This window comes from Alligator mississippiensis, chromosome 4 (assembly GCF_030867095.1).
Source record: "Alligator mississippiensis isolate rAllMis1 chromosome 4, rAllMis1, whole genome shotgun sequence".
NCBI classification, from domain to species: Eukaryota; Metazoa; Chordata; order Crocodylia; family Alligatoridae; genus Alligator; species Alligator mississippiensis.
Window position 1 is genome coordinate 254,919,218 of NC_081827.1, and position 19,656 is coordinate 254,938,873.

The 19,656-nt window shown below is 44.9% G+C and overlaps 1 protein-coding gene and 1 pseudogene across 2 annotated transcripts; both read left to right on the forward strand.

Moving 5' to 3' along the window:
* Positions 1 to 8,356, forward strand: part of LOC132250426 (putative E3 ubiquitin-protein ligase UNKL) — a 44,741-nt pseudogene extending 36,385 nt beyond the window's left edge.
* A 2,616-nt stretch (positions 8,357 to 10,972) lies between these two features.
* Positions 10,973 to 18,908, forward strand: LOC132250428 (uncharacterized). 2 transcript variants are annotated; one of them, XR_009462159.1, is made up of 3 exons: positions 10,973 to 12,926; positions 13,794 to 13,981; positions 14,492 to 15,084. XR_009462159.1 is itself a non-coding variant. In XM_059727607.1 (3 exons), exons 1-3 carry the CDS (start codon positions 12,435 to 12,437, stop codon positions 18,178 to 18,180), a joined length of 825 nt encoding a protein of 274 aa, XP_059583590.1. In that variant the 5' UTR covers positions 10,973 to 12,434; the 3' UTR covers positions 18,181 to 18,908. The 2 variants fall into 2 exon arrangements, 1 of the variants encoding a protein (XP_059583590.1); XM_059727607.1 differs by lacking the exon at positions 14,492 to 15,084 and adding an exon at positions 18,049 to 18,908 and having other exon boundaries at positions 10,973 to 12,939.
* Positions 18,909 to 19,656: the final 748 nt, after the last annotated feature.

A 19,656-nucleotide genomic window follows, 5' to 3' on the forward strand; every position in this document is an offset into this window, starting at 1 on the left:
GTTAAATGCAGCAAACTTTATAAAGATCTTTTTTTCTCAATAAAACAATTTATTTGTTACACGAGAAAAAAGTTTATTTAAAATTTTTACATTTAAAACTTATTTCTTAAATAACAGCATGGTGAGGATTTTTATGATATCTTCTGTTGGGCCAACTGTATAATTGGGAGACAAGTTAGACGAGCTTTTGTGCATAAAATGCCCTGCAGCAGGTCTGAGAGAGAAACGGACACAGACTGAGCTAAATAACAGGAAAAAGAGTACTTTCGCTGACAAGGGCTTTGAACTGACTGTTTTGGGTACCATGTCCTGCACTAATTTGGAGACTGTAGATTCCATTCTCTTTGGTCTAGGTTTTATTTATAAATTTTTGGGGCTGAGGAGGGTTATTTTATGTTTATTTTTTAATTTCCATTTATGTTCTCAACTTTAAGTGAATTAGTCATTAAACTGAATTATATAAAATGATCCAAATAAAATACTCATTCTGCAACTGCAAAACTCTGTTTACAAAAGTAAGAGAATTGATGAACCTCTTTCAATGGGGATGGGAGTTATGAAGTAACAACACATGGTTGACTTCCTAACATTTTTTTTCTATTTTTACATAGGTCACAGATTACTGGGAAGTTCAGCTCCTGTCAATATTCCAGGTTCTCTTGCTCGTTCCTCATCTTTACATTCATCATCTTCCCTTTCAACCTCTCCACTCAGTTCTCTTTCACAGTTGTTGTCTCAGTCTTTTATTTCATCCACTATGGCTCCTCACCAACAGCAGCCTCAGCCTTTGAAATCAGAACATAGCGTGTTAGGCACCTCAGCCTCTTCTCGTAACGCTTTAGGTAAGTCATTTTAAGGGCTAATCCTTTACTTTGCAAGTGGCTGAAAGGCACTCTAAAAATGAGTGGACAGAAGCAGCACAGAATTAAATACTGCAAGTCAGCCTGAAGTGTATATCAAATAACTGGATGAAACCAGGGGTAACTTTGAAGTACTTCAAGTTAAATTTGGCCTTCCCCCGCAAGCATAGCTGGAGGGTGGTCAGCCCCAAAGCATTCCACGGTGCCTTGCTTTGCCAGTTTGCTTCCTGAAGTAGCCCCTCTATCACGCACAACTTTTCAGAGGGGAAGGGAAACCATAGAGAGGTTTATTAGCAGAAAGAAGAAAAAATTCTGGGAGAGGGTACTTGGTGCACAAGCAGTGGGCAGCCCATCCAACAATGGAGCTGGAAAAAGTAAGAATCACCCTGGTGCCTTGAGATGCAATCAGGGGTGCCACACAACGTTAGTGTTGTTAGGTATGCAAGCGTGATTCACGTGATAAACGCATGAGATTTAAAACAGGATTCCATAGTATCAAAAACATTCTGCCCTGTTGGAGTCCTCCTGAGTTCTTTGCCACAGGAGAATTGCTCTAGTATTTTTCTGTAGTCAAAAAACAAGTAAGAACTAAGAGCTGGCTTTTTCCGAGGGGTCCCTTGAGTCTATCCATAGACACCTCGAGCCAAAAAGAAAAAAAAAAAGGTTGAGAGCCATTGAAGTCGGGAATGTGAAAGAACTGAAGCCAAATGTGATTTTTTTGGCTAAATTTGTTTGCAATAGAAAGACCCTCCTAGTCTTCCTCTTTCTTTGCAGGGCTCTGTTTTGTTAAAAAGAAGCAGATAACAATGACTAAGTATTTAGAAAAAATCGTTTTATGTAATGCTACATGTCTTTGTTACAAATCTTGAAACCAGCATAAACAATTAGTGGTTATCTATTTTTTCAGGTTTTTTGGAGATGCGCAGTGTGTTTATTTTTGTCTGTCTTGTGCTTGGCAGGTTTAAATGGTGTTACAGGTAGCGTTTGGGATTTTGTAACTGGGAGCTTCTCTCCTAGTCCCTCCTGTGTTGAGCAGTGGTACCACACCCTCAGCAAGTTCAAGTACCAGTGGAAGTGGGTTAACTAGAGTTAGACAGGAACTGGATGACGCCAGAAGAAAAATAAAATTATGGAAAGATTCTTGGCAACAAGTAAAGCGGGTATGTTAATATTAAATTGCATTTCGTTTCCTGAATAATTTTTAATTAAAATGTGTTTTACTTTGTTCTTTCTCTTTAAATCTTCATCTTTGGAAAGGAAAGATTTTATTTCATTCTGCCAGATTAATCAATCCTGACTTCTGGCCTTTCATCTTCAAATTTAGCTTGGGAGAATTAAGCTATAGCAGGCAGCTCACTTCCCTCAAGTCATTCTGCCTTTGTAAGCAAATGGCTTCAGGGAGCATATTTGACAGTGGCCTGTAGTACTGCTTCAGTAAATGGCAACATGTCGCTGAGGAGAGGAGAGAGCCTGGCCACAACTCTTCCGTGGCTGACGATATGGAGCAGATTAGACATGTAATCTAGTTTCCCCAGCATTCAGGAACTAGTGTTGGTATCTGCTTGACTCCTACAAAAGCACAACTGGGAGTAGAGTATAATGATAAGTTTTAGGTGTTCTCTCCTTTCTCCTAACATCACAGAGGACAAAGATGTTTTAATGCTTTCTACTTTAGGGGAATAGCCAGCAGAGTAGCTTTACTACCGTTTGAGTTTTCAACTCTTGCTATCAAATTAGGGTTGTTTGATCCATTTTTTTTTTCATGTATGCATACTCGCTCATGAGCGTTCTTAGTGATTTATAGACAATTGGAGATGAAATCCTTATTTAGACAAAAATCAAAAGGAGATGAAAAAGGGTGGTGAGAGGCATGGAGAGGATGAAGGAAACCATAAGCTCATGTGGTAGCTGAAGATCCATATTTTATGTATCTTGAGGACCTTTTATATTTAGGCCTCTGTTATTAATTTACAAAATATTATATCATGTTCCATAAATCTTTCTGTTATAGGCATGTGATGCATGGCAAAAAGAGGCCCAAGAGGCCAAGGAACGTGCTAACGTGGCAGACACGGAGAAACAGCTAGCCCTTCGGAAAAAAGAGGAAGTGGAAAATAAGTTTAAAAACCTTCAGGAACAGTCTATCCACTCCATTGCCTCATATGAAAAGCTATGGAGATATAGAAACAATACCCTTACCAAAGCTTCATTCTTTACGAAGTCAGCTCCATTTGGATTTAGAAACCATAGGGAACACTGTGGATAGCGTTACTTCTTTGTTACTTCTGTTAAATGGATAGTTGTGTATATATAGATGTATATGTAGATGTGACTATATTTTTATTTAAAAATGGACAGTTTAACACCATTATATAGAGTGTTTACAGAGAGTTTTTAATTTCACTGAAAGACTACTAAGTTCATGTACATTGGGGCTTGAAATATGCCAGACTGAATTTCCCCAACTCAAATGATTCTTCACAGATTTCTCAGTGATAGAAAAATAGTTTTAAACCAGCTTTTAGCTTCAGTGCAGTGGACAAACAGTTTGGCAATTAAAGAGCTGTAAATATTTATCCTTGCATTACTGCCAAAATGAGACGCTGCACATTGGATTTTCTTTATTGAGCAATTCTTTTTTTCCAGGTAATTTTTCAGATCCATTCAAAGAAGTGTGTTGCATGCCGAGAACATAACCATAGCGTTGTCCTGCAGCCATGCCAACATTATGTCCTTTGTGAACACTGTGCAGCTAAACAACAAGAATGTCCTTGCTGCAAGACAAAAAAAATAAACGGTGACAGTGTGTCATGGTACTTATGTAATGTTAATGAATTAAATATTTTATGTTCTAGTAATTTATATAAAAATTGTATATGTAGTTATTAATCCATTTACTAGTGCTAGACTGATCCATTTTGACTTCTTAAGAGACGTTCTTTCCTGTTTCCCTAATATAGGAAAAGCGGTTTGGCTGCCTTTACTTGATTTCTTCCTATGATGCTGTTCTAAAGTTCCATATTTATTCCTTTCTTCACTTGGCCTTTTCAATTTTTACTTGCATTCCTGTTGCACAGGCTACTCAGGTTCAGTTCTTCAAACATAATCATGTCTTAAGGGTCCTTACCCACAATGCCTGAATGAGGGATTTATGCTTCTACTCTGCATCAGAATTCATGGAAGTTACCATGTAAGTACAGTGCTTGATAATAGGAGGACCCACCCTTCACCTTGTGTCTATGGTGTGCTATGTAGTCCAGTGCCAGTATTCTGGAGTCAGTCTGACACTACTGTTTCCTGTTTACTACAAAGAAATTTGATTACCGTAAAAGCACTTTGTTAACTTTTTTTAAAGAGGTTATGTTATAAATTGCTTTAAGCTGCTTTCTAGGTTTTATGTTTGTTTTTTAATATGTGATAAAATGAAGCTTTTTATGTGTACTGTGAATTTAAAATATTTCATATCAGTTTTATTGTTAAATCATAGTATGGTAAATATGGAGTTAGATTTCATACTTTGACTTTATTACTTATTAAATGAACAATTAAAGAAAAATGGGAATTGCCTAGAATTTTTACAATTTTCGAGTTAACTTCAAACTAATAGTGTTTATAAGTATACCAGCAGAGAGGATAACTCTGAAAGGCACATAGGCTTACATATTCAGATATATTTCTAATTTTATTAAACAAATCAGTTTTCTCAAATGCTTGTGCATTTTGCATTACCCAGTTTGGATGTTTGTAGTCTGAAGAGAAGTATGCCTATAACTCCTAGCTGGTGTGGTACCCAGTAGGAACTGGTCACTTTTTTCAGATACCTATCCTTTGCATCCACTAAAATTGCAAACGACATGAAGGAAATGTCTCGTGTAAACAATTTCTATTACTTAATTCAAATGATCACCTTTGTATAATAATAGAATTTCAGTATAATACCTTGCAATGAACAAAATATCATAGTTTGTTTTTAAAGAAAGGGTGTGTGTGCATGTGTGTAATGTGCATGTGTGTACGTACACACACACACTCCCCCCTATAGTTTAACGGTAAAATTCTTAGAATATTTAATCAGGCAATGGTGCTCTTATACAATTATTTTTTAAGGTTGTTCATGTTTAACAATGATGATTAGGAGTAAGCAATTCAGGAGAAGTTAGTTACTGTATGTTAACACTGTCTCTTGTTATGTAACATTCTTTTACAAAAGAGTTAGCCTGTTTTTTCTTGTTAAGTGCAGGTGTGACACAAGTACAGCTTACATGGAAATGACCTACTACTGTGTTACGTAATGTATATACCACGATCGTATAGTATTCAATGCAAGAAGTTCATTTATATAAACAGCAAAGACCTTAATTTTTGAAGTTTAGTTGTGTTGCAATAAAAGCAAGATATACACCAAACATTTTCTTGCATCATGTCTTAGATATTTGTATCAGTGGTAAAGAATACAGGCCCCAATTCCAGGCTCCCTGAAATCACTGCATCTCCACTAAGATCAATAGACGTTGGGCAGACCCTTGGCTAGCAAAAATAAACATTTAATGTCGTCATTCAGTCTACAGAATGATCACCCCCTGATTACTGATATATCAACCTGTGAGAACATGGAGAATGTTTGAAAGCAAGAAAGGGGGGAACTAAAACTCCAAATGAATGAACTTTTTTAACAGAAACACTTAATAGAAAATTTAGAAATATAAAGGCACATGTAGCACACTTTTACAGGATTTAAATAGGGTTTAAACTTGGGCGTAATAGTGTAGCTTGATGCATTTTTTCATACAATTATAAAAAAAAAATCCTACCAAAATTGTTTATGAGATAAACGTAACATTACAATATAATTTCATTTTCCAAAGCATATTGTTTGTTTTGAAAGATTTTTCTTTAATATATAAGTGGAATTAGTTTACATTTTAAATTAAATGGTACTTCAATCACTAAGCTTTGCTGTGTGTATTAATGTACTTCTACACTTGTGTGATCTTTGCCAAAGATTTCTTTTGAATATTAATAACATTTTGGCTAAAGCAAAGCAAATAGGTAAGACATTTTAACAGTGACCAAATTAGGAAGTGATGTGTAAAATTACTGTAAATGTTTTTAAAACATGCAGTTGATTTCAGTGAATGTTATACTAAATCCATGTAGAATATGGAACAATGTTGTGCAGCTGTTGTTCTTTCAGAAGTAACTAAAATTCTTAGTGAAGATTTTCTTTTTAATATTTTAAATCCTGCCTAATGAAACGTGGCCTCCTGCATCAATGTTAAGTTCTTTATTTAAAACATGCAGAAGTACAGTTTTGTGTTACCTTTGTTATATATATAGATATGTAGAGAGATATAGATATTAGGGCTGTGTGAAGCTTCGGTCCCTGATTTGATTCAGCAGAGATTCGGCCCGATTCGGTGGCCAAATCTCAGAATCCAGATCAAATTGGAGAACCCTTTAATCTCTCCGAATTGAGTGGGAACCTTCCAAATCGATTTGGAAAGATTCAGTGATTCGGACACAGACACAGCTTTAAATGTTTTCTCTACATACCTCAAGGCAGCAGGCCGGTCATGAATGCTGCGGTGCTGGGGTGGATGGACTGTCCCACAGGAGCGCAGGGGGCTCCCCAGTGCGCTCAGCAGCAGACCCAGAAGCGGACCAGAAGCACTTCCAGTCCACTTTTGGGTCCGCTGGGGGGGGGGGGGAGGTGCCCCCCCACCCCTGACTCTGCGACTGGTGCCTCCTGGGTCTGGGGGAACACCTGGGGTCTCTCTGCAGCTGATTGCAGAGCTGGGCGGGGGGCTGCATGCTCCCTGCCAGGCCTGGAAGCGTACCAGAAGTATTTCCAGTCCACTACCGGGTTTGCCACGGAGCATGTGCAGGGCCCCCCCGGACTCCTGTGGGACGCTCCATGCGCCCCAGCATCGCAGCGTTCGGAAGCCGCACCGGTACCTCGAGGTATGTAGAAAAAACATTTAAAGCTATGTGGATGTCTGAATTGCTGATTCTCCCACTCAGCATCAAACTTCAGGTTCAGATTCAGCCGAATCGAATCAGGGACAGTGATCCGATGCTTCTATATCTAGATCGATAGATGTTTGTGCATTTACCCGTTATCCTGAAGCCTTTTCTCTGTTTTCTTTTTCTTTGGTCTTTTCTTTTTCATATATATAAAAAAAAATCTTTAGCGGACACCACCAAATGAGCTAACGGCAAGGGCAAAACAAATTGTCACAGTATCATTCAGAGTTTTGCAAGTGCTGCCTTCTTAGAATGAAATCAGCCACATTTTAAGTAATGTATAGTTACCAATGAGGAAAAAATTGCACGTTTCCCCTCAGCTTCTGTTGAATTGAATTTTGGATGCATTAAAATTTGAATCTTTTGTCAAGTGTGGAGGAAAGACCAAAGAAATGTTTCTGTGATTTAAATTCTCAGATCGAGCATCTTATTTTTAGTTATAATGAAATATCCTTAGGTAATTACACGCACCATGTTGAACATTCACATGAAAATGCTATAATAATTTTTTGAAGGAACACTTTTTTGCAAGGAATTTATAAGCAAGATTTTCTGGTTTTGTTTGTTTGCTCTCTTTCCAGCCAATGAACTCCAATAAGGAATAATTGCATCCATTTTACAGTGACACTCTTAAATGCAGGATAATGAAATATGTGCCGTTTAAATTGATTGTTGAAAGAAAAATATTAAAAGGGAAATCTTTACATACGTGATTTTTTTTTCTTGTTCTGGTGACATACTATCTGGAAACTAAATGCACTAAATGTATTTTAGCAAAAATACAGCATAATTTGTTGGAATAACAAATACTATATAAATATAAAATAGACTAACTTGTTAGGTTTGTTTTTGTATTTGAAGAAAATGTGACCAATTTTCATGTAAGTGTGTGGAAAAGTACAAATTTTTATGTGAATGCCATTATGTTCTCACATGTATGACTATTTTATCCTGGGGAATAACAGATTAAAATTACAGTTTCTCAGGGTTTAACATTTAAGAACTGTAATCTTAACAGAATATTTGCTGATTTCAGATAGATCCCAAAATGCATGTTACTGGTTTGTTAAAATTAGTCTTTTTGAATAGCAAATTATTAAAACATATCTGTTTTGTTATGTATTGCCATGCAGAATATCCTAGTATTAAATATAAGTAGAAATATTATTGTCACAATATATTTGTGTAACTGTGGTCAACGAAAGACCTTAACTGAATATGAAATTTTCACTTGTATTAATTTGTGGAAGCATTAATGTTCTGAGTGTATAGGCAGAAATGGTATTGTGAATTGAATTGTTCTTAATACAGAAGGTATTATTTATAATGCATAATCATATACTTGTAGTGAATTGTTTAAAATTGTTAACACTTGTTAAAACTTTTTTACACTATAGCATTTATGCAATGGTTTACAGAATTCATGGAATTATTTTTATTATCAGTATGAAAATAAAAGTTTTGATCTTTAATTATTTTTGTCTTCATAGAATACTGACATTGAAGTCATCTGATTTACTGTCAATATATATAAATAGAACTTTGCATTTTAATTTGTAGACATATAATAGAGAAGGTTTTCCTTGCTAATTTGCTTTTAGACTAATCCTCTGGAATCAGATTTTGGCATCTCTGACATAATTGGGTTTCCTGATCTTTAAAGTAGAATCTATGCATATTACCATCAAAACAAATGATTTAGGCAGCACCGATTAGTGAAGATGTTAATCTGATAATGTAATTAGTGTTGTATAAAGTTTCTTTTCTTATTCCTTCTGTAATGACCTACCAGTAAGGACAATAGAATTGGGATGCTTTCTCTTTGGAGAGAATTGATACAAGCAAGGAACCTCTAAGGATTATTACAGGAGTATTGAAAAATCATGCAGCTACAGCAGTGGATAAGGTTAACTCTTAACTCCTCCACGTGTTTATGCAGTTGAAGTGACATTTCAGCAGCTGGGGAGAAAAAAATAAATTGTTGGAGAGAAGAATCTGGGACAGAAGTGGTAGCACCACCTTTCAGTTTTATGTTTGGGGTTTGAGATTGGGATGAGTTTGGGATAAAGGGTAGGGGAGCATTGAACTAAAGTTGGAATTAGTGTTGCACGTACCAAAAGGCAGTATTATGACTTAGCCTGACCTTCAGTATAACATTAACATCTACTTAGCTACAGCTTGTCCCTGGAAATGTCTAAGGTCTGTAACCACTTTTCTTCCAGTAAACTTTTTAAGGTTTCAAAGAGCTGCAGCTACACACATGCAGAACTGGCTGTGTCAAACCAGTGTCTAGCATGTAGGTGCCTGGCTCATATCCACACCTCACTGGAATTCACAGATTAGGTCAGACCTCCTGATGTGGGATCTAGCGTGGCAGGCACTTTCTCAGTACATACCTACCCACGTGGGTCCCTGACAAAGCACAGCTGGAATAGATGACACTACCTCTTTTGCTCAGATACCCGGGCATTAGAGGCAGTGTGTGGCAGCAGGGAGTCTTTGGCAACAAGGCCGGACCAAAACAGTAGGTGCAGGTACCAGTTCGGGGTTGGTAGGGTTGTAGAGGCTGTGCAACACAGTGGCTGTGGTGACATGCTCTTTGGAAATGATCTGGGCTGGCACCAAGAGATTATACTTTTCCACTCTAGCATACTCAGTCTTGTTGTCACCATACCATATTCTAAATAGCCATAAAGAATTGGATTTTTCTCATTAAAAGATAAAACATGAAATTATTACAGCTTTTACTTGTAAACACTATTAGTGGTTTCCATAAAAACATTTTATCTGTCGTAGCCAAATACAGCAAAAATCCATGCGTATACTCATACTGTTTAGGCTTATACAAATTCAGAGTCTGCGTTTTTCTTTGTGGTGGTTCAGTCATTGATCACGCTTGAGACCTTTAATTCTTCGCTGGTGACCTACACTTGTGTGATCTGCCAGTGTAAGAAAATAATTTTACATTTTAGCCTTTACATAGCTGTGCATGTCTTGGGTTGTTTTCATCGTGCACTACATAACGTTGGGCAGTGAGAATCTTAAATGTCATTAACTGCTATCCATCTTTGAGGCTGAGGGGGAGTTATGGGCAGATTGATTGGAACATTTACTCCATTTTGCATTTCCTGCCTACATACACAAACATGACTACTAAAATAATGCATAGGGCTGTGATAGAAAGGAACAGTCCAGTAACGGGGGGTGAGCTTTCAAACAATATTTTCACCAGCTAGCTTTACTTGGTTCCATCATTTTCTTCTTTTATAACAAAGACCACTTACACTCGCAGTACTAGACTCTTTAGTGGTTTTTATTTACTTTTTTGTGCCGTGGGGTCTGGGGGGCGGCGTCCCCCTTTGCCCAAAGCCGCGCGCCGCGCTTCCGGACCGGTGCTGCCTGGCGGGCTCCGGTCCGACCTGTGTCGGTGCCAGCAAGATTTCCACGGAGTTTCCCCTTTTTGAAGGAGAAAAGAAAAAGAAAAGCCCGTTGTTCAGTGAGAAGTGCAAGGAATCACTTCAAGTCTAGTGGAGAGTGGGGGAACGTCGCTGTAAATTAAGTAAAATATTGAGCCGAGGGGATTGAAGTGACAGTGTTAATGGTTGTGCGCTTGCTTTGGGAAATGGCGTGTAGGTTGTAGCCGTGTTGGTCTAAGGACATAGGCAGACAAGGTTCCTTGGATCTGATATGTTTTATTAGACCAACCCAAATTTGGTAATAAAAGATATCAGATTCACACAAGGAATCTGTGTGTGTGTGTGTAGGATAGGTGCCATAATTAGCAGTGACCCCATTACTGCCTACAGAAGGGGCAATCGAGATACGTATGTCGATGTTTGCGTCCCGACCTACAATGATAAGTGCAGCTCAGACATCTATAACAGGGGCATTGTGCACCCACGGCGAGTGTCAGAAATACACTTGTGGGCGCGGCCTCCCGTGCTCCGAGCTGGGCGCAGCAGCCGCCACGTCGAGGCACCGAGGGGAAATCCCTGCTGAGTGCTGCCCTCCTGTGGCCACGCGGGGCATGGCAGCGTGGGGAACAAGCCGGCTCCGTGCTGCCGTGCTGCCGTGCTGCGGCTCACCCGCGGCCCTGCAGCCCGGCTTCAAGGCAGAGGAAATAAAGGCGGCTCCGCGCTGCCCTCCTGGGGCTGGAGCGGCGCTTGGAGCCCGGAACAAAGCCGGCTCCGTGCCGCCCTCCCTGCGCTCCAACCTGCGCGCTGCAGCTGGGTTTTCAAGCCAAAGAAAAGAAAATCTTCCCCTGCGCTACTTCCCTGTGCTTCCATGTGGGCTTTGCAGCCGCGAGAGGAGGGCAGCGCGAGCACGAAAAGCGGCTCCGGCCGCGCACCTGTAGCTCAGGCGGGCGAGAGATAAAAGCAGGGAGAGAAGAAAAAAGGCCTCGCTCGGTCGGGGCGGTACCGGAGCAGTGCCCGCGGCCGGGACCAGGCGAGTTCGCGCTGCTCGGGGCGGACACACGATTCCCGGGACATTGATCCCAGCCCGGGGAGCGCGGCAGGCCCGGGATCGGAGTCTCGCGTTTCTATTGGCCATATTAAGGTCTCTGGTGATTGGGTAGAGTTGTCACTTGGGCGGGATCAGGGCCGCTCCGCCCTTCTTCGCTCTGATTGGCCTCTGCCGGCGGAGGCGGGTTCAGGAACACGCCCTCCTCATTTGCATTCTGATTGGCTGCTGAGAAACGGTGGGTGGGCTGCAGTCTTCTGAGTGCTGATTGGTCCGACTTGGATGCTTAGCAGCCCTCTTTAGCTGTTCGTCTTTGCGCGCGCGGGTCAGCCATGCGCTGGGCCACGTCCCGCAGCTGGCCCGGGCCCCCGGGCGCTCCCGCAGCCTGTTCCGCCGACCACGGCGGGTCGTGAGGGAGACTGCGTTCCCCGCCCTGCGGGGCCTGTCAGGCTCTCTCCTGAGGTGGGTGGTGAGGGTTGAAGCTGCGTCTGTCCCAGTGCCCTTTTCTCTCCTGCTCCCGCCTGCGTAGCCTCCCTGTCTCCTCGACGTGCCGGGTGGTGGGCTAAGGGGGTGCGCGTGGGCCCCAGGAAGGACTGTTTGCTGCTGGGCTGACGCTGAAACCTCCCTCGAGCGCACTTGGCAAAACACACTTTTCTGTTTTAAAAAGAAATGGATATGAAAAACCTGGTTCAGGAAGCACCACGAGACATCGGTTCAATTCTACCGGAGAGTTTGGGATCTTTGGTGTAAAATAATTGAGATTATTGAGAACAGGGGATTCGATTCATCTGATGGTGTTATTTATTGCGTACTTACTTCAAAAACCTGAAACTAAAGACATGTATCCAATCAGGATATGTTCGTGTGTGATCCTGCTACTATCTCTCACTCTGTCTCTATAGATGGGGATGGTGATATAGATATGCATGTATTCTCCCGGAGCAGCCGGGATTTCAAGCCAGAAAAAGTAAAAACCTGCCCTGTGCTGCTCCCTTGCTTTTGAACCTGGGCTTTGCAGCCAAGACATGAGGGCAGAGAGAAAAAAAGACCCGGCTCGGGCCGCGCACCGGTTGCTCAGGCAGGGGGGAGATGAAGGCAGCGAGAGAAGAACAAAGGCCCCCTCGTGCGCGGCGTAACTCGGGCAGTGCCCGCGGCGGACGCACGAGTCACGGACGTGGATTCAGGGCGGGAGCGCAGCAAGGCCGGGATCGGAGGCTCGTGTTCCCATTGGCCAGCGTGAGGAGTGAGGCGATTGGGTGGAGTGGCCGCTTGGGCGCAGTCACGACCACTCCGCCCTTCTTTGCTCTGATTGGCCTGTGGCGGGGAGGCGGGACCAGGAACCTGACCTCCTATTTACATTCTGATTGGCTGCCGGGGACTGGTGGGGGGGTGTGCGGGCTCATGTGCGCCGATTGGTCCGACTCCGCCCCTCAGCGGCCCCGCTCCGCTGTCCGCGTGCGCCTTACGGGTCCGCGGTGCCCGGAGCCCACGTCCCGCTGCTGGCCCGGACGCCGGGCGGTCCGCGAGAGCTGCGACCGGCTGTTGTGGCGACCACGTGCGGGAGCGCCCGGCGCGGCGCTGGTAACGGCCACGTGTGAGCGAGACGCGCGGGCGGGAGCGGCGCCCGGGCCGGAGCAGGCTGAGGCGCCGGGCAGGGCCCTCGTGGCTGCCCGGCCGGCGCTTGCCTGGAGGAGGCAACAGCGCTGCGGCCGGGTTTGTGCGCGGTGCCGCCGCTCCTGCCACCGCTCGCCCCGCGCCTGCGCCGTGTCGCCGCTCCTGCCCCGCCCCCCGGGGGCCCGGCCCAGCCCGGCCCCGGTCGGGGGCGTCGTCTGCACCGGGGCGGAGCCAGCGAGCGGGACGTGGGGCGGGGCGGGCACGTGCGTGGGCTCGTGGGAAACCCGCCATTTGGTGTGGTGATTTGGGAGCGTTTGTATGGAAACGTTTGTGGATTAGGGTTAGGGTTGCGGGATTAGGAGGTTGTTCCTTTGTTTGTTTGAAAACGGATCATTCTGTGTGGTGATAAAGGACTTTAAAAAAAATACTGTGACTAGAAAACTCATGATTTGAGAACTGTTTGTGAAAACGTGTATGGAAATATGGTGATTTTGTATAAAGAAAACGGGTGGATATTTTAGGGTCACTTGGGAATTTTTTTGTGTGACTGGTGTGTTGTGGGGCCGATGGCAAACTGTGTGGTGGTTGGGTAAGTGTACTGAAACGTGGTTATGTTGTGTGAGGGAAATGGCATGGGGATTTGGAAACCTGTCTTGAGGGCATGTGGTGGTTTTGTGTGGAAAACCAGCCTTTTTGTGTCGTGATATGAGAACTCGTAATGGAAATGTGCTGCACCGGGTCCGTGAGGGTCATCTTATCCCTGCGGTGCGGTAAACGGTGCGTGCGTTTTCACTCGCGTGAAAGTGTCTAACGCGGGTCTGCCCTTTCTCCCAGGCTGCTCCTCGTGCCCCCGTCCTTGGAGCCGGCGTGTCAGCGAGGGGCCGCAGCCACAAAGAATTGGGCCTTGGGGCCGAAGGGCCCCCAGGAGCTGTCATGTCTGCAAGGGTCGCTCCAGGCACTTAGACGGGTGTGCGGGGCCTGCAGCGGTCCCTCGCAAACAGCCGAGGCGCCACGGGCGACAGGTGAGTACGTGTTTCTGCTTTGACACGCTCACTGGACACTCAGCTTCTGCCTGGACACACATTGTCCACATGTCCTGCTCCAGCCTTCCAAAAACAATGATCTGCACGTTGTTTCGCAGGATACTGGGGGCCCAGACCCCACAGATTTTGTATTCTCCCTCCCTGTGCCTGGACCAGGTGCTGAGCACTTGGATCTGTGCAAGTTTCTGCACTTGTTAGCCACCCAGCCCCTGGGACAGCTTCTGTCAGCCTCTCCTAGTCTCGTGCTTCCTCAGAAGGCTTCCGTGAGATCCCCTGTCCTGTCCCAGTCTGCAGCAGGCCTGCACCACTGTTCCCCAGGTCCCTTTAGAGAGTTGTAGGGGAGGGGGGAGAATGCTTCTTTGCCCCCTGCTCTTTGCTTCTGTCAGCTATAAGCTGCTTATCTGTTTTTGTTTCCCTTTTCCCTCCTCTGTCTGTGCTGCCACTGCCCAGCCCCTCTGCTTCACTGTGGCCATGTCATTCTTGCTGCAGCTGTCCAGAGTCTGCACCTGGGTTGCCCTAGGGCTCCTCTCTGTACATCACTTGTTTCCCCGGGCCAGGAGATGAGGACAGGTACCAAAACTGGCCCTGTCTCGTCCCTGCTTGGCGTCTTTCAAGCAGGGCCTGGAGCCTGGAGATAAAGACAAGGAGGGGGGGAACGCCTCTCAGTGCTGGCACCCTGTGACTAACGCTGGGCTTTGCAGCCAGGAGACAAAGGGCAAACACTCTGCTCTGTGTCAGCGGGGATCCGGGTTTCCCTCTTCCCATGGAAAAGTGAGATATCTGTAGGTGGCCCTGGTATTCCCTGCAGAAATGGGTCACCTGGTGGGCTGCAGAGGCCCTGGGGAAGGGCAGCAGGTTGGGAGCCCACAGCTAGCAGCCTGTCCTCAGCTACACACAGATCTGGGGGCATGGGTCCCTCTGTCCCTCAGGAGTGTGCGCAGCAGCAGGGAGCTGGCGCCCCCCAACCTGAGCCCACAGCAGGCAGGCAGTGGGTGGGGGGTGCTGGGCTTTGCTCTACTGAAGGAGCTGCTGCCTCCTGTCAGGGGCAGGGAGCTGTGGGCCTGGGTCCTGTAACCCTGGCAGCTGGGGGCTCCCTCCGGCACGGCTGGGGAGGTCAGGGGGGTGTGCAGGGGAGTGAGGGGCCTTTCACTTTAATCATGGATTTGGGGAGTTTTATCAGAGAATTAGCAGCAGGGTTTATTTATCGGAGAATAAGCAATTTTTTTATCAGGGAAACCAGGATCTCTGGTCATTAGAGCAGTGTATGTGAGGTGGGTGCCCGCAGTGTTATATGGTGTGTGTTGCACACACGCTTCCCGGGTACTGCTCTGAGACAGGATCCTAGTGTCAGAGCCCTGTGCCTGCCATGGGCAGCAGGAGCACTCCCACAGCAGCCCAGCTGCAGCACTGTTGTGCGCTCCGCGCATGAGTGGCAGCTTGGAGCCAATGCATTTGGGGTCCACCCTTAGGGTGGCTCAGGGTGGAGCAGGCTGAGGGTGCTGTGCATGGCCCTCGTGGCTGCCAGGCCGGCGCTTGCCCAGCGGAGGCAGCAGTGCTGTGGGTGGGATCTCCTGTGGGCACGTGCGGGGCAGGGCATGGAGTAGCGTGTAGGGTGGGTAGGTGTTTTGTGCGCGGTGCCATAGCCTGGCCACTCCATCCTCGAGCCTTGGAGCTGGTGCTGCTGGGACACTGCTCTGCACCGCCTGTCCCGGCCCTTCTACTCACCGCATGCGTGAGCAGTCACCGCTTTCCTGTGGTGGCCAGTGCAGTGAGGCCATGTGGTGCAGCTGTGGCCAGAGGGGTGGTGGTGTGGGTGGGAAGGACCTGGCACTGAATGGACACGGGGAGGGGGTGTTTCGGTAGTGTTGTGGGGGGTGTTTTAGCAAATAGGAAGCTAGGATTCTGGACTGGTCTAGGGATTGTCATGACACCTCCTTCAATGAGTGATAGAAAGGCTTTATGTACTAGAAGTATTCAAAGTCAAGTCAAATGAGCCCAAACCAAAGCAGAGTCCAGTAATTAGTTATAAGGTGATGATTTCTCACTAAACAGGCATCAAAGAGAAGGTCTGTTTCTCTTCAACTTCTCACGTAAACTGGGCACGGCAGCAGTTGGTGTCAATGATTTCTCACTGTTGAAGCGCGCGCTGTTAGCTGTTTCACTGGCTGTGTTATACCCTTAGTCCCGCATCTTGAAAGCATTCTTTTAGTTGTAGAGAAGAGAGTCTCCAGCAGTGATTGCCAGGAAAATCCTGTTAATCCTGCTCATTATTGGTATCAGAAAGTTCCAATTGGAATGAATGACCTTCCTCAGGGACGAGAGATTATCCATTTCTACAAAGTTTGGAACGTAGCTAGAAACTGATTAACCACCAGGAAGAACACAAGTGTCGTTGGAAAACAAGGTAAATCACAGAAAAACAACAGAGGCAAAACTAAATCGGGAGGAGACACGTGTCCCAAACGGAGAATGTCTCTTCTTGCACATAAACACGAGTTAATTGCAAAATAAATATTTACCATAATCAGTAATCAAAGATAGACATTTCACAAAGTTACATGAAATCCCATGTCCTGTCCCGGCCTGCACTACTGTTTCTCAGCTTCCTTTAGGGAGTTGCAAGGGAGCGTAGAGAATGCTTCCTTGTCCTCTGCTCTTTGCTTATATGAGTTTTAAGGTGTCGATCTGTTTCAGTTCCGCCTTTCCCTCCTCTGTCTGTGCTCCCTGTGTCTTTTGTATATGCTGGACGTTGATGTAAGCCAGGGCCTGGTAACTATTTGGACCTGTGGACCACTGAGGTGGTTCTGGGGAGGTGCAGTGGGCTGGTCAGCACTGCCTACCCTGAATAGCCCAGATCCCGTGTGCCCTGTGGTTCCTCCCCCTACTGCCAGCAGTGCGCAGCCTGAGCCCCAACCCCAGCCCACTCTGCACCTGCTCTGGACTCTCCCTGGCCAGAGCGGATGAGCTGGAACTTGTGTGCATAGCCCTCAAGGAAACAGAAGGCTAAATATACATCATAAGAGAAACTTGTAAAAAAAAAAGTACAGAACAGATGTCCTGTACATGACAAACACTTCCCTCAGCAAACATCCCAAGGTATAGGGTGTTAAAAATGTCTGAACCATTCATTGATTGTCTGGGGTTTGACAAACAAACCATCACTTGTACAAGCTACTGCAAATGTGCCCATTTGATATTGAAATACCCCAAGACAGGTTTAGTGACACCTCTAAGTATCCAGTCTGGCTGCTCAGGCCCATCAGCTGTAAATTGACCTACGAGATGCACAAGGTTTACATGTAGACAATGCAAGAACAGGAGTCAGGCAATTAATAGTTACGGTGTGATGATAAACATCTTTTCCTCCCTGTTTGTTTGGACTCTAATTGGCCAACTATCAAGGAAAAATGCCTTGAAGTTGTACAATTGAATAGTATAAGAACAGAATTTGCAAGGAAAGTGTGTGCTATAAATGAACCAAAGTGTGTGCATGTGTGTAAATACACGCACACAGAGCACAAGGCTCTCATGGGCTGAAGTTCACTTTATCTAATTCTGTGTGTGCAAGTATATGTTGTCTCTGTCTGGTTAGTCTATAGGGTGCTAATTTACTCGGCCAATTACTTGACTTGAAGCTAACATGGCTAAGTGTCTCTTTGCTTACCATCCTTTGCTTCAAACAATACTTAAAAATATCAGGGGGGGGATGGGGCGGGGAGGAAGATGGCGAGGATGGAGTAGTTAACCTTGTTGTCAACTCTAAGTTCCTTGTCGCCGATCTTGCATATCTATAAGAGGGCTTTACAAATTCTGTATTCGTGAGTTGCTTCTCAGCCCGTGGCTAGAACATATTCTGTTAAGCATATGAAATCAACATGACGGCAATTAGTTGGGAGTTCAGGGCCAGAATTGAAACTGAATTCCATATGCACCTGAAGCTTCATGTACCAATTGCTCAGGATGAAATGGCACTTTCTCTCGGCTATGCTGCATCTATGGAGACAACAGTGCATGGGGACTCTGTGGTTTCTGGCACTTAAGAGCAGATGCAGAACTCAGCTGAGGCATCCCAGTTCCTGGAAGCATCCTTCTCAGGACAGAGGTCCAGTCAGGAGCTGGATGAAACAACACGATCGGACATCTCTGAAAGACTGTCCGTGGAAGATGTTGGATGTTGAGTCTGAAACTGGCTCCACTGGAGCCCTTGAGACCACGAACTTAAAGGCCCACAAAGGTGAGGACCAGTGTTGCTTGGAACATGAGCCAGTCAGCCTTACAGACCTGAGTCTAGGGTGATGGTCACATCTTGTGGCTGAGTAACTGTCCACTTGTGCAGTGGGTGATGATAACTTTATTCCTTATCTGTTTTGCTAATCTACAAGGTGATATGCTTTAGGCAAGATGGTTGTGATTATTTCTGGAAGATATGTCAAAGCAGTCACTTTTTAGCGAACAAACAGCCAACCTGTGTTAGCAGCACAAATTGCAGGAATGGGACTTGGACTGGCATGTTCTCCAAGTAGGTGCGCAAAGAAAAGGAGCAAGCAAGGTGCAATGTCAAATACAAGGCAAATATGAAGTCAGTTTTAAGACTTATTTTACCAAGTGTCCAATATTATAACTGCTGAAAGCAATGGGACAGTTGAGGGAGACCTTGCTACAGAGCTTTTGGGAACTGGTGAAACTACAAATTGTGTGATGCAAGATAGTAATGTAGCTTCCCTAATGAAACAAAACATGTCTATGTAGGTGAAATACTTGCTGATGGGGAGATGCAATAGTCTATAAATGGCATATTTGGTTTTTTTTTTAATTTTTGAGCTCTAGAGTCACAATGAAGTCAGCCTTGTGCTGCATGGAAATACAAGTGCAGATTTAAAAAAAAAAAAAAAGATTGATTGATTGATTGATTTTTTTGTAATATTTTTGTGTCCCAAGCCAAATCAATTCCAAATCTGTGAGTCATTCAAGAACAATATGTGACCCTAGTACCAGCAAACATCCTCCACCCCCATCTGGGGCTTCAGATGCTTCCAAATCATTTGGCAGGCATCTTACGTGCAGCACCAAGCTCAGAGGCTTGGGGTTCACATGCCCTCAAGTTTCGCTCACCCTCAGCCATATGGCTTCAGGAGCAAGCTAGAGAGGAGTCTCCCATCTCAATAAAGTGGGCATAAAGCCAAGATCTTCCCAGGGGAAATGAACATAGGTTAACTACATGTTACCTCCGCAGGTACTACCCTGTGCCAGAAAAGCAGTTATCCAGAGCGACTAGGAAAACTGCCTTAGTGGTCATGGTATTTCCGCTGCCAGGTAAGTATGGAAATGCAAGTGCAGATGCCCTGTGCTAGCTTCAAAACTGCAAGTGGTAACGCTTCCAGTTCCAGAGCTAATTGGGAGTGGGGTGTTTATAGGGCAGTGTATTTAGGGTGGCCATTGGTCCTGTTTTATATTGGACTATCCTGTTTTAAACACTTTGTCTCCTCTTGGTTTCTGAATGAAGAATGGATGGGAAAAGTCCCATTTTTCAGTTAGTTGGTGGCAATTTTATGTTAATGATTTGCCTTCCAAATTCTGTGGGCTGTGCCCAGGGGGTAGGGCAGTGCACAGCCAGGAGGATCAGGGTCCTAGCCAGTCATGGTGGGCCCACCCCT